Source organism: Ochlerotatus camptorhynchus, unplaced genomic scaffold, assembly GCF_037179485.1.
Source record: "Ochlerotatus camptorhynchus isolate MF236.1 unplaced genomic scaffold, CSIRO-AGI_Acam_v1.1 ptg000146l, whole genome shotgun sequence".
Classification (NCBI taxonomy): Eukaryota; Metazoa; Arthropoda; class Insecta; order Diptera; family Culicidae; genus Ochlerotatus; species Ochlerotatus camptorhynchus.
This window is the reverse complement of record NW_027040636.1, coordinates 627,126-641,256: the sequence shown is the minus strand read 5'-3', so window position 1 is coordinate 641,256 and position 14,131 is coordinate 627,126. Positions and strand designations below refer to the sequence as shown.

The 14,131-nt window shown below is 36.6% G+C and overlaps 1 protein-coding gene across 2 annotated transcripts in view; it reads left to right on the top strand.

Annotated features, from left to right (window-relative positions):
* Window positions 1-414: 414 nt before the first annotated feature.
* The window catches only part of Galphao (G protein alpha o subunit), a 147,937-nt gene continuing 134,220 nt past the window's right edge, over window positions 415-14,131 (top strand). The window contains exons 1-2 of one of the 2 annotated variants that reach the window (XM_065221699.1): window positions 415-652; window positions 1,378-1,932. In XM_065221699.1, the coding sequence (XP_065077771.1) occupies window positions 1,815-1,932 (118 nt within the window). In that variant the 5' untranslated portion in view covers window positions 415-652; window positions 1,378-1,814. Of the gene's footprint in view, window positions 685-1,377; window positions 1,933-14,131 lie in introns of both variants that reach the window. The other variant, XM_065221698.1, reaches the window with a different exon arrangement.

Sequence of the window (14,131 nt, the reverse complement as noted above, 5' to 3'; positions counted from 1 at the left end):
AAAACTTCGTCAGCCCAGCGTCCCCATCGAAAATCGGGTTAAAAAATCTAAGACGCGAGTACATGGTGCTTAGTTTATTATAACGCTATACAAAGTGCAATCAGGTTTTGTGAACCATGTTGGATTGAAAATGTCCAACATTTTAACTGCTGGTTTGAAAGTACATACATCTATGCATGCATTTAGGCAGATATGGTACGCAACCATAACTGCACTTGCACTAGCACAGCATAAAACAACCGATAGTAAACCGTGCTGTTGTTCTGAGTATGAGTCCAGTGATCCACTTGGCATACTGTGTGAAACATGATGCAAAACAAACGTCAACCCTCGAGCTGCGAATGTGTGCGTGCGATGTAGGTTTATGCATGCCTGCCAGAGAGGGTGTCAAACTCGCATATAGATTTGGGCGAGAAGGAAGAAAAGTCAAAAGAATAAGAGTGGCGAGTTTTCCAGCAGCAGGACGGGCGCGATTTGGGCAAACTAATTTGTGCAAAATCACCACCGAAAAGCAAAGAATTTATCAATGAAATCCGCTCCGTCGCGGCTGTAATCGGTGAAGTGTGTTGATTTGATTGAATAGTTTCCGTAAAAACGCGACCAACTGTTCCTGGAACTGCCTCAGCGGAAAAGTGTTCTGGTGAAAAGTGAAGTGAGACTCCCATCTTTTTTTTCTCCCTGCTGGTTAGTGTCTTTGGGTGGATGGAAAATTGTTTGTATAAGTATCAGTGAGAAAAATGGGAAATATGAAAATAGCTTACGAAGAACAGCCGATTGGAAAATTTTCGTGAAAATTTTGATTTTTGTGGACATTTATTAAGAAAATTGACTATTGTTTGGAAAAACTGTGAAGGAAAAACACGATTATAGGGCATTCGAAATTTAATGGAACATCTCCCAGTGGGTTGTCACCGTCTGAAGACATCTCATTCAATCACTGCAGCATCCGGTTTGACAGAAACGTTCAAACAGCACAACTTTCAGTTATGAATTACTTCGGGTTGATAATAGAGCAACTTGCTGTGTGTACAGGACGGCTATCTGATAGGTGTTGAGCTTGCAATTTATTCGATTCGTGAGAATAATTCAATCAATTGTGTCTGTTTTATTTAATTGCCGTGAGAAGAGTACATACAGCAAATCTGTTGTATTCAAGCAATTTATAAAGGCCTGATTTGGATTGCGCAAGTACAGCAGATTCAATGAACATTCTAGCCATGAGTGTGAAATCGTTTTTGAATAAATATGTTAAAGTGTAACTTACTGCTGTCTTCCAGATGATTTTACAATATAATATGCCTGTGTATGAACAATAAAAGAATGTTCCATTTAATTTTGAATACATAAATATGTAAAACCTTGTATTCCATTCTGCAGATTGGTTTTGATGCAATTTCATTAATCCGTGACCGCCAAGTGCCGAAAAGGAAGTATAAAGAGAAACATCTGTTTATTTAGTGAAGTCTCTAACATAAATATAGAGAGGTTAAATGTACGCAACGTACTCGGGAGCACAAGAGTAAGGCGTGTAGCCAAAGGCTGATAAATAAATAAGATCACCTAATATAAACAAGTGAAACCGTGCGGCGAGCAGCATCAGAAACAGATACATCCATTGCATTGTGCAAAGAGATAAGGACAGTGGAAAAGAAGAAAACTATCTCGTACCTCTCCAAGGAGCTGTAATTTTCTTCAGCTTTAAGTAAACCCACAGAGCATAATATCCTTGGTAAAACGTTGCGTGACGTTAAATAAAAAGGTGCTAGTCTTTTCAATACGAGACGGGAGTAAGTGAAAAAGAAAACCAAAACACCATGGGATGTGCATCGTCAGCTGAAGAACGTGAGGCAATTGCCCGCTCGAAACAAATTGAACGAAATCTGAAGGAGGATGGAATCCAGGCAGCTAAGGATATCAAGCTGCTGCTGCTGGGTAAGTGAAAGATTCATTATAGTTATAGTACAATTCAATTTTGTTGCATTTATTTCATAACAAAGCTTAGAGGAAGCCTTAAAAGAATACTGGTTTTGAACAAACCATGATCGTTTGTTCTTGATAATTCTCAGGGTTATATAATTCCATGAATTTTTCAACTAGATTTTTTAGATCATCTGTACTTAATCATCAATTAAATTTCCAGCATATGTACCAACATTAAATTCTATGACCTATAATTTATAACTTTCAAAATTTCTGGTTATTAAATATGGCAATATGCACATAGAATAAACACATTTAGGAAATAGGAAAATGTCCAAAATATACGGCAATAAACAATTCTTAAAATTTGGAAAGTGAAAATAAAAAAAAGTTTTGAGATCCCAAACCCATGTTTTCCAGATTTTGTAACTAAAAAAAAGATATCTCTGATACTGGTTGTAAGTATGAATTCTTCGAAGTAATCCCTCACCTTCCTTGCTTTCACGGGGTCGGACGTCTTCGCTTTTCATCCGCTGCCAGCTCGCTGCTGAGTTTTCTGGGTCTCCTTGAACGATTTTACCACACGGGACACGGTTAAATTAACCACTTCATTCGAGCAGATAAAATGACGTTTACTACCACTCGAACTTTGAAATGAAACATTATTTTGAGATTTTTTCTTCTAGAACTCCGAGAAAAGTAGCCAACATTTGTGCGTTTCATAAAAAAATAGAAATTAGTTGGTCCAGTTTTGTGAAATCGCTGGTAGAAAGTCACGCCAAAACTGCTTGACAAAGTGGTCAATTGTCGATTCCTAACTGTTTCGCGATCCACCTGTGGGACTGGCCTGGATTTTCCACGACCGCTCCCATAATTTTTTGTCGAAGTTACTTCTTGCTTGGAAACCATCTCGATAACCACTTGACAGATTGTGACGAGATTTACACTCTAAACTAGTTTTACTCAAAATTTCATCAATTTTTACTCATGCAATAAAAAGTTATACACAAAAGAAAGTGTTGCATTTTTTTTCGAGTACAATCTTTAATATATTATTATTCCATAATTTCATAAAACATTATTTTGGTCAAAATGAATAGAAGGCACCCTGAATACCGGTGTACACCCAACATTCCGGAGGGGGGGGGGGGCAATATAATTTTGGAGGGGCCTGACCCTCTTGGCAACCTCTTTAGCAATGCCAATGCAATAGGCTGATGTATTGAAAATTTTGCCCTCTAACGGTTCTAAATGGGGTCCTCATCATCATCGCTCCAAAGTTAGAACTCATTTGGTTGAAAATGGATTTAGCACAAACCTTATGCAGTTTGTATGGAAATTATTATAGGAAAACCCTAATGAAAACCACACTTCATGTTCATAACTTCCTAGCGTTTTCTCACTTTGCACAGTGGACCAGATATGTAAAACTAACTGGTCACATTAATAACTCCTCGGGCGAAATCATAGCAATTTAATGCCTTGGGCAAAGTTGCTCAGCTATACATACAAGGTCTACTTTGTGAATGAAAAAAAAGACCAGTTGAATGGGATTCATGTTTTAGCAGTTCTGTTTTGTTTCTTTTGAACGCAGCATTTTATAGAGTTTTGGTTTCTTTTTTTTTTTCTTGATTTGTTATCCGTCAATCTTGTTTTCCGTGCTGAGCACCAATGCTACCGCTACCAGGGAGGCAGCTCCCACACCTGGACCCTACCTATCGACCTATCAACTCAAGAACCGGGGACTAACGGCTTTACTTCCCGGAAGGCGTGATCAGAGATGTTATGCCTCAGAACATCCCGGCGGCACCGACTGGGATTGAACCCAGGCCTGCTGGGGTGAGAGGTTATCACGCTTACCACTACACCACAGGCACTGCTTTTTGGTTTCTTCGACAAAGCTGGGTTTGAGATTAAGTTGAATAAAGTTGCTGAAGACGTCAAAACCGTCAGAGCAAATGAATGTCGAGTTTTAGATAATTTTGTGAAACTACAGCAAAGATCTAGTTTAAACCGTTTATTTTTATTTATTTTTTCTCGATAACATATTTTTTAAATTTTTTTTTCGGAAAAAATATCCGCACTTATGATTTTGTTACACATTGTAAATATTTTAAGCAAGGTTTTCTACTTTATAGAGGAAAAATGGTCATAAATTGGAGAAAAATATCTGAAAAGCTTAGAATGTAATGGTGGTTAAAAGTAACTAATTGCTATGTATTACTATTTATCACACAAATTTATATTTTATATCATGTAAAGTTATGAGACATTTCATGCAATATTTCATTTTTTATAAGCAACATTTCTTACAAGTTTATAGTTTACGAGAAAACGTTTGCATAAATGTTTGCAAAATTGCTGTGGCTTTTTATGAAAATAGATGGTTAAGATCTAATCACTAAGCACAACCGGAAATTTACCTCTCTTTTTCGAACAGGTTTGGAAAAAATGGAATACTTCTATCAAAGATTACTTCTTAATTTATTTACCTTTCCATACGAACCGTTAGATTTGATAAAGAGTCACAAATGTTGAGATATTCTTAAAAATCTAACACTGTTTCTTGATTCCAATTTCGTCATACGAGTTTCAATTCCATCCAAACACATTGAAACGTCATTTGAATCACATACGGATAAAGGCCGAAGAAATGAATTCGCTAGTAGCGCTTCTTTTGTTTTTGAGAGGAATGGATGTAAATATTCATATTACACGAAAACCAAAAAAAAAATATTACATTCAATGTTAGTTGCACTTCATATCATCCTCCATGATATTGGTTGGCCATGCAGACGATGCAATGATTTTTTATCTCTTTTATTTCGTGTTATGTCTACGCTTTCGACTATACCAGCAAACTTTTTATGTATAACGATGCACACACTTGCTTCGATTCTCTTCAATTTCTATGAGCGCTTCTTATTCACTTTTAGCCTACAGACTTAGATTGTTTTACAGGAACTGGGTTTTTGAATTACTGAAAAACTCGGTTAAAATTCAAATGACCGTTATTCGTAAAGATTCGATAAAATCATCAAATTTTATTTTTCATAATTAAACGGAGTTAACAGAAGTAAGGCTGTAAATTTTTTCAACATTGAATTTTTCACAGATTTTTTAAATTTTACCGAACAGTTCTGCAATTCGAAAATTTGACAGAAAATGGACTGGATAGGTGTGTATCCATGTTTCGAAGCATGGAGAAAGCACAGGTCTGATAATCGTAGTTCGAGTTCAGTCGGTGCCCTTTTTTCGTCATGGTTAATTTCTCAAACTAATCCACATTTTATGGTCTCCAATTTTCTAGCATTAAACCTCAGCTCAGTATATCTGATGCCCCGTTCATGCGGTCTCAACTAACAACCTGCGATGATGAATCCCACATAATTGTAAGCAAATCTTACATCCCCGGTTGGGTATAGGCTTTGTTTTGTACCGTTTGAACTAAACTAAACCAAACCAAACCAAACCAAACGTATGATTGATTCGTTCACATAAAAATCATTGAAGGGCGCTTCTGCCGAAGTAGTTGTATTTGGTTGTTGTTTTTTTTTTTACATTTTCTTAAGTTTATTCCTTGGGAAAAGTTTTATGTTTTAAGCATTTACATCAGGCAAAAATATAAACTGTCATGGTTGTTGATAAAAATATCGAAACGAACTTTTCGGGTCGCAAAATTTCTCGACTTCCCTGGGCATAGAGTATGATTGTACTTGCCTCACAATTATACTAATGCCAAAATTGTACAGGCTTCGAAAGCTCTCAATTATTAACTGTGGAAGTGCATCTTGAACACTAAGTTGAGAGCACGCAATAATCTTGAAGTAAAGATGGGGTAAACGGGGTTATCAGAAGTAAGACTGTAAATTTTCGTAAAACATTTTCTCAACATTGAATTTTTCACAGATTTTTTAAATTTTACCGAACAGTTCCGCAATTCAAAAAATCGGTAAAAAATTGACTGGATAAGTGTGTATTCATGTTCCGCATCATGGAGAGAGCAGTGGAGAAAGCACAGGTCTGATAATCGTAACGGTCGTAGTTCGAGTCCAGTCGGCGCCCTTTTTTCGTCATGGTTAATTTCTCTCACTAATCCACATTTTTCGGTCTACAATTTTTTTTGCATTGAACCTCAGCTCGGTATATCCGTTCATGCGGTCTCAACTAACTACATGCGATGATGAATCCCACATAATTGTAAGCAAATCTTACATCCCCGGTTGGGCTTCTGCCGAAGTAGTTGTATTTGGTTGTTCTTTTTTTACATTTTATTCAGTTTATTCCTTGGGAAAAGTTTTATGTTTTATGCATTTACATCAGGCAAAAATATAAACTGTCATGGTTGTTGATAAAAATATCGAAATGAATTTTTTGGGTCGAAACATTTCCTGGGCAAAGATTATGATTGTACTTGCCACACAATTATTCAAATGCAAAAATTGTACAGGCATCGAAAGTTCTTAATTCCCAAGTAGCACAATTCTGTCCCAAAAAGTTGCAGCAACTTGTTTATAACTGAAATAAGTCGTATATAAGTTTCCAAGACCAATTTATAACAAGGGTGCTACTAGGGTTAATAATTTTGGAAGTGCATCTTGAACACTAAGTAGAGAGCACGCAATAAGCTAATATCCGATGTGCAATAATCTTGAAATAAAGATGGATGGTTGCATACAATTACTATTTGAATGTTTCATGAAATGTCTCATAACTTTACATGATCTAAAATGATATTTGACGCTGCATTAATGTGTATCATAGTAATCGAAATTTACACAACTTTTTCAAGCTGTGTGGTTTGGAAAACTTCTTCAAAAATGGTTTACATTTATTACTATATATTGTATATTTTCACATGTTTCATACATTTTTACATACAGAAGAAGTATAGCCTATTAATTAAGGGAAACGATACCAACACACGTCAGAAACCATCATTGTTTCAACGAAAATTCTAAAATGTATTGCTTTCAAAATTAGATCCTGAAAACCCCAGCGAACGAGAAGTTTCTTTTGATTTATTGTTATAACGTTTAGTAACTTTGAAAACTACGAAGTATTTCAGAATGATAAAAACATGTTGCTTATCTTTTCTGAGTTGAATATTTGAAGGAATGCTGAGAATTTCATATGGAACTGGCTGTAGTCCGTCTTACCCCCCCCCCCCCCCCCCGGGCATTCATAACCCGTCTTCCCCTAACCGTATTAATTTATAAGAAAATATTAGTGACTATGTTGTGCTTAAAATTCAACATTGATTTATTTTTCGTTTTCATCTATAGAAGCTTATGAAAAAAATAGAATTATGTATCCCTAAGTTTACAATTAAAAGGTACATTCAAACGTATGTTCGAAGTAGACTCTAATAAGCCGCAAACGTAAATCAAGCGGTCACAAGGAAGGTCATCGGCGAGCATACAATTGATGTAATGATATACAACTTTCAATAGTCCAATTTTATTCACAACAATCAACAATTACTAATTGAGAATTTCTTAGAAATTCGTATATTAAGTTGAGGAGAATTTCGTTAACTCCAACTAGATACATATTGTTGGCTTTTCAGGGTGGAAACGAGACTACCCTCGTTTTTCTACGTAGATAAAACTGTTTTCTGAATGGGCAAAACATACCGTTGACACACTGGTGGCGGCTGTCGGATCGGAGAGCGTAATAATGATCGAATCACCTAGATAAGACCAATCTAATTATAATTTTCCTCCCTTATGCACGCATGTTATCTACGTGTTCCATTCTACTGATTGCTGAAATGCCACTGTTGTTGGAATGGTATTGATTGCATGTTTCACATATTTTACCGCTTATAAGGGTACTATGCGAACTCTACTCTATAAGTTCAAATGCAGTAAAGAATAATTTTCATGGAAATTTAAAGGTCCGAGGCGTAGTTTGCTTTGCCAAAAGCAACAGGGAATGGCAAACATACACGACATAAATTCCCGTTCCGCCTCTGATTGAAAATCCCCACCGCCTCAGGAGCTAAACGCAGTGAAGTTTGTCTTTATTTTTTTACAAGAGAGAGGGTGGAACGTTGAATACTCTTTATCGTTCACAACTGGTGTGTTTGTGGTATCCGATACGGGGACTGTGACAAACATCGAAGGAGAAGCAGGTGCCGAAATTCGTTATGGAAGATTGCCAGCATAAAAAACTGCAAAATAGTAGTATCAATATACCATAGAATAGATTAGGTAGTATGCAAGAAGTATGGATAAAATAGAAATGGCTTCGCTTGGATTAATAGCGTCAAGCGTGGTAGATATGTGTACATTTTCTGTTATCAACAGGTAGATATTATGTTGATGGTCACATTCGATGGAAAGTTATCCTTTTTTCCTTGGTTTTGTTTTTCCGTCGATCTTGTTTTCCGTGCTGAGCACCAATGCTACCGACGCCTGGGAGGCAGCTCCCACACCTGGACCCTACCTATCGACCCATCAACTCATGATCCGGGGACCAACGACTTTACTTCCCTTCCGAAGGAAGGCGTGATCAGAGATGTTATGCTTCAGAACATCCCGGCGGCGCCTGCTGGGGTGAGAGGTAATCACGCTTACCACTACAAAAACATATCGATCACTCCACAAAGCCTCGGTGATCATAACTACGATACATATTAAATTTCCCATGAAAAATACTCCCGATATTCCTTACTACTAAATTGATTTGATTCGGTAAAGGTTCGTGAGCTTGTAGTGGAGGAACTAAGCCAATTTATTTATCAAAATATAAATAAACGATATGCAAATACTTGTATACGTCAATTTATAGCTTTCAATCTCTATTTTGCTAGGATAAGATTACATTGTTTGTTTTTCCTTGATTTGTTTTCCGCCGATTTTGTTTACCGTGCTGAGCACCAATGCTACCGACGCCAGGGAGGCAGCTCCCACACCTGAACCCTACCTATCAACCCATCAACTCATGAACCGGAGACCAACGGCTTTACTTCCATTCCGAAGGCGTGATGTTATGCCTCAGAATATCTCGGCGGTGCCGACTGGGATTGAACCCAGGCCTGCTGAGGTGAGATGTTATCACACTTACCACTACACCACCGGTGCCGCTTCGACATTACATTGTGATTAAATTGCATACGTTTTTTTAAAACTTGTCCTCCATTAATAAGAACACTGGATCAGTAGTTGTGCTAGTTGCAAATGAGAAAAATGTTAAGGAAAATGAATTGTTTTCCGTAATTTTGAGGCTGATTTCATGTTTCAAGTATGCAAATCTACTTTATTTTAGGAGAGTTACCTATGAAAAATAAATTTATTTTGTTTTTCACCATAGTTCTGACATAACCCCCATACCGCAACTATAGGTACACCACTATTCTGGAACATCTACCTTAATCAACTTTTAAGGCTCAAATGTCAATCATTCAAGCGTTAGTTGTATTTGTTTTCCACTTTGATAGTATTGGTGTTATCGAGAACTCAATTCAACCAACTTTGCCTAAAACACCGATTCTGAATATGAAATTTTGGAATAACAAATTTTGGATCTTACTTCTAGGAGATTAATCATTGATCTGTCGAAAAAAGGAACCAGAAAAGCAGAAAATCTCACAAGACACCACTAGTCAATTATGCAAGATTCACGAGATAATGACTTTGACCGTCTTTCACAGTTCTGGGAAATGGAAAGAAAATATTAATTTATCCGTCAATTTCAAAAATTGACAAACTATGCAGAACAACTATGTCGAAGATCGCAAATCGCTTAAGTGTGATAATATTTCCAATCAGATTTGGTAAGAATTCTTCACTAAATTTATATTTATATATATGGCATTATTTGGTTTTAAAAATCGGGATATTTCAGCAGAGTTAACGGTCCTAACGGTGGCGCTTAAGCCGTTGGCAGAGCAGATTCAACTTGAACAATTTTACTGCAGAGGACAGTCTAGATAATAAACAGTTGCATTCACTCGACTCTTTCGGATTTATTCGGCCATTTATTGTTGTTTTATAATTGACGATAAGATTAAGGTTAGTCTGAGTTATGTATTTCGGATCATTATTTTTTCATCGGCTACTACAGTTTTTAATTTTTTTTTACTTAATGTATATTAAAACATCATTCAAAATAATTAACTATCACGTGCTCTGCAGTTGTCTTTATAAGTTCATTAATTGGAATAGCATCCATCAAACAAATATCGAACACTGCGTTCACCAATCCGCATCTATCGGCAAATTTAGCTTTTTCCAATAATTTCTCCACACAAGTGATTTTTCCAAACTGCACAAGAGTTTCGTTTCCAAACTGACTGTACAAACTGTACAGTAGTACACCTCCGATATCATTGTAGAACCCGGCACGAAGTGAAAATATGTATAACAAACAGTGTGCTTCCGGAACGCTAAACACATTATCTACAGTTAATCTTCGTAGTGCAGACTGAGGAACGTTCGCAATAGCTAAACTTGTACTCATCACGCCTATCAACTGTGGTTGCTTAAATATCACGAAATGCACATTTTTTGCCAGATATCCGTATTCACGATAAAAGCAATCGAACGTAACGTAGGCCCGAGTAGTAACATCACATTTGTTGACAAATGCCAAATCTGTGGTTAAACAAATGTCGGTTCGTGCTTCGAACAAGCCCTCGTAAGCAGTTGGTTCGAAAAACTGGGTAATCGCGGATCTCCACAGTCCTGTACCGTCATCCCATGTATGTAGCTGAACCAACACACAATGAACTAAGCGCTTCGTTTGCTGATCACATCGGAACTTGTTTTGAATTGTTTGATCTACTGTTGTTTCCGGAATACGAAGAACTTTAGCGCACTCCGTCAGTCCCCGATCGAACCGCTTGAAGACGAACTGATGTTCCGAAGTACTGGTATGACCGATTGAAATTATTGCCGCTATTAACAAGAGATGGACTGAGTTCATGATTCTTAACTGTAGTAAGTTTAGACTAGGAATCGCCTGAGCTGAACTAGACTTCCAGAATGCGTGCAACTTGGTCTGATTTATTACGTGACCTGTGGCAGGAAGTACGAAGTATTTTAATCATCATAGGGTGGTACCAACTTAACTTGTAGTTGTTAACAATTCATCAGTAATTTTATTTTTGTTATGAAAAAAATGTAGTTAAACATCATTTAGGTCTTCCGATAGCCACCCCGCACTAAGAACTTTTCGTGATGCGTGTATATGTGTGTCTTCAATAAACTCCCATTGCACAATGGTCCCAAAGCCGTATTTGGGATGACACAAATGTGTGTGTGTGTGTGTGTGTTTTAGGTAAATGGTGTATTTTGGAAACTTTTCAAATGGTTTTTGGACAATCTTTTCATGTTATGTTCATGAAATCAGGGTGGCTTAATGGTAATTGAGGTGAAAATATCATCATTTTAGTTATTTGTGATAGACCAGCATAATATTCATCAAAATTATAGAACAATTTATTTGATGCAATTTTTTTGAATACACATTTTTTCAATTTCTATTGGTTCTTTAAAAAGGTAACTTAATTTTATTGAATCCTGATTAATGAGGACGACTTAGTGGAATACCTGTGTTAAGAGAGAGAGAGAGAGAGAGAGAGAGAGAGAGAGAAGTATTAGTAATTTCCATTTTATTCGGTTACGCTATTTGCTTATGTGAAGTCTGTACACTGTAGACGAAATACGCGTATCTTTCAAGGATAAGCAGATAAGGTAGTGGAATTAAATGGAAATTACTAATCCTTCTCTCTATCTATTTATACAATTTTATTGCATTAACTTTTCATACATAGATTTCTCGCAAATTACTTGTTGTAGAGACTTCTACAACTTTTCATGGAGTTATAAATAAATGGTTTTAAATATTAATACCTCAAGAAAAGTAAAAATAATCGTTTTGGACAAGCATCGTACATTATATCACCATGATTTAAAAAAAAAGCCCACTTAAATTCAAAATGAATTGATTTCGAAAACCTATCAAGATTGTTTGAGTATTATAAAAATGCCGATTGAGTATTATAAAAATGCCGATTGAGTATTGTAAAAATGGCGAATAAGTGAATAATATGAATAGTGAAATCTACACACAACTCTTAGTGTAATATGCTCATGTAGCCATATTTATTCATTTTTTTTATATGGGCTAGTAGTATTGTGAGGTAAGTAATTTAATGTAGAATAAAAATCTAACCCATTCGAGCAGTTTTGCGGTAGGTATTTAGTAAGTAACAGTCCATTAAAATGATCATGGCATTATTTGGAGTTCTAGTTTGATTTTATTGATCAGATGTTTGATAGTTTTTGGTCGGAAATTGTTGGTATATACTTGTTTGGTGTAATCCTCAATTGCGTACAGTTGGGGTACACTTGAAGTCTGTTGAATGTGACCAATCTACAGTACCTCTAGCCAACCACGGTTTCTTGGTGTAAATAACTATATGATGAAAAAAGTGTAAATGGCTATATTTATAATGCATCAAGATTAGTGAGCTGTATCTTTTCAGGATATGGTACTGGTTGATCAGCTAATGGAAATTCATCTGTATGGTTTTGGGCTTCATTGGCTGAGCATGAGTATGAACATGATTGACCGCCCACGGTTGATGCTCTGTTATTGCTAGATTAGCTGCATTTACTCGGAGAAAAAAAATATGATGTTAGCGACTTACATTCATCCTCAATATTTAAAAACTAGAGATCTAATATTTAGCAATACCAGCGCCGGCCGTGTCCGAATGCAAGTCAAATATGGAATGGGAAGGAATGTGTTAATGTGATACTTGTTGTGAAGGAAACTGAGAAGTCCTCTGCGCTTCCATTAAAAATCACTGGGATGTTGGTTGTAGGGAAAAGTTTGCAGCAGGGATCGTTTTGGTAAACTAATGGGTTTTGGACTTCATTGGTTGAGTCAGTTTAAAGTTTGAGCTATTTTTGTAAAACATTTCTTATGTAAGTAGAATTTTTAAAACTGTTAATTCTTTAAAAAAAACTCAGATTGTCGTGAAGATTTCACTATCCATACGTTATTCAGCAGCCAAATGAAGTATACCAATTAGAGCACGAAACAAAACCGTGAAAACGAAAATAAGAATCAACATCTCTTAAGCAGAGCCTTCTATGACAAAGAACTTTTCGGGTTGGGTATATGTAGGAAAGGTATAGCCAATTGATATTTTAAGTTGAATGTTGTGAGTTTCCCAGTCATTTCGGTCACACATTCGTAATGCAAAAATAAATTCATACTGAGGTTGTTGCATCATAGATATCCAAGTACTACGTGGACACCCGCGGTCCGCACTTTGGCTATTTCAGGGGGAAAATCCAATGCAACTGACAACCGCAGCATGCCATTTAAGCTGATATTCCGACGCCAAATGGTAATTTTTCTCTGAATTGGCATATCGATCAAGAGCTGTCAAATTATGGATAGCCTCAAAGTTTCTAATGAATATTTTTGAACTGAGAACTACCAATTAAAATAATGTTCAAAAAATAAATCATGCTGAAAATGGCTGGATCTATGTAGCCAAGGTAGCCAACAGATCCACTGTCTATATATATAAATAGAACGCAAAGCAATCCAAACCATGAAATTAATATGTGCTATCGGAAATGCAACATGCAACATCCCCAATCGTGCTATCTTGATGCATATGACGCTGACCTGCATACCGGAGCAACTTGAAAGAACGTTGACGCCTATTAGTAAAAACGACAGATGGTAAGAATAAACAGGGCCATTGTTGTTCGCATGCGGTACAAATCAGAAGTGAGTTGGTATCCACCTATCTTTAGCATTCGCATGCTTGTCATAGTCATGTATGTAGTGCACTGATTCAACATTGTGCGAGGCAACAGCGGTTACCGTTTGTTTTTTTTAACGCTTTAAACATTTATGTCTGGTGTGTGTTGACCACGCATTACCCATCCCGTTTTGATCGACCACCCTCTGAAACTATGGATGATTTGATTTGCAAACCGGAAGCTAGAGGGGAACTATACACAGTGCACCGCGAAAACATAATTAACTGTGTAGTGACGAGTATTCGTCGTGTTCGTTATGAGTTCGATGTAGTGATTCTAGTTGAAGTAAAAGCTGGAAACCTATCTACTCCGTCCGAGGGACGTTCAAACAGACTTGTTTCAGCACGGTGGTTGTTGGTTTTGCTGCTTCAATAGTATTTTAGGGTTCATGCCAAATGAATATTTTAGTTGTATTG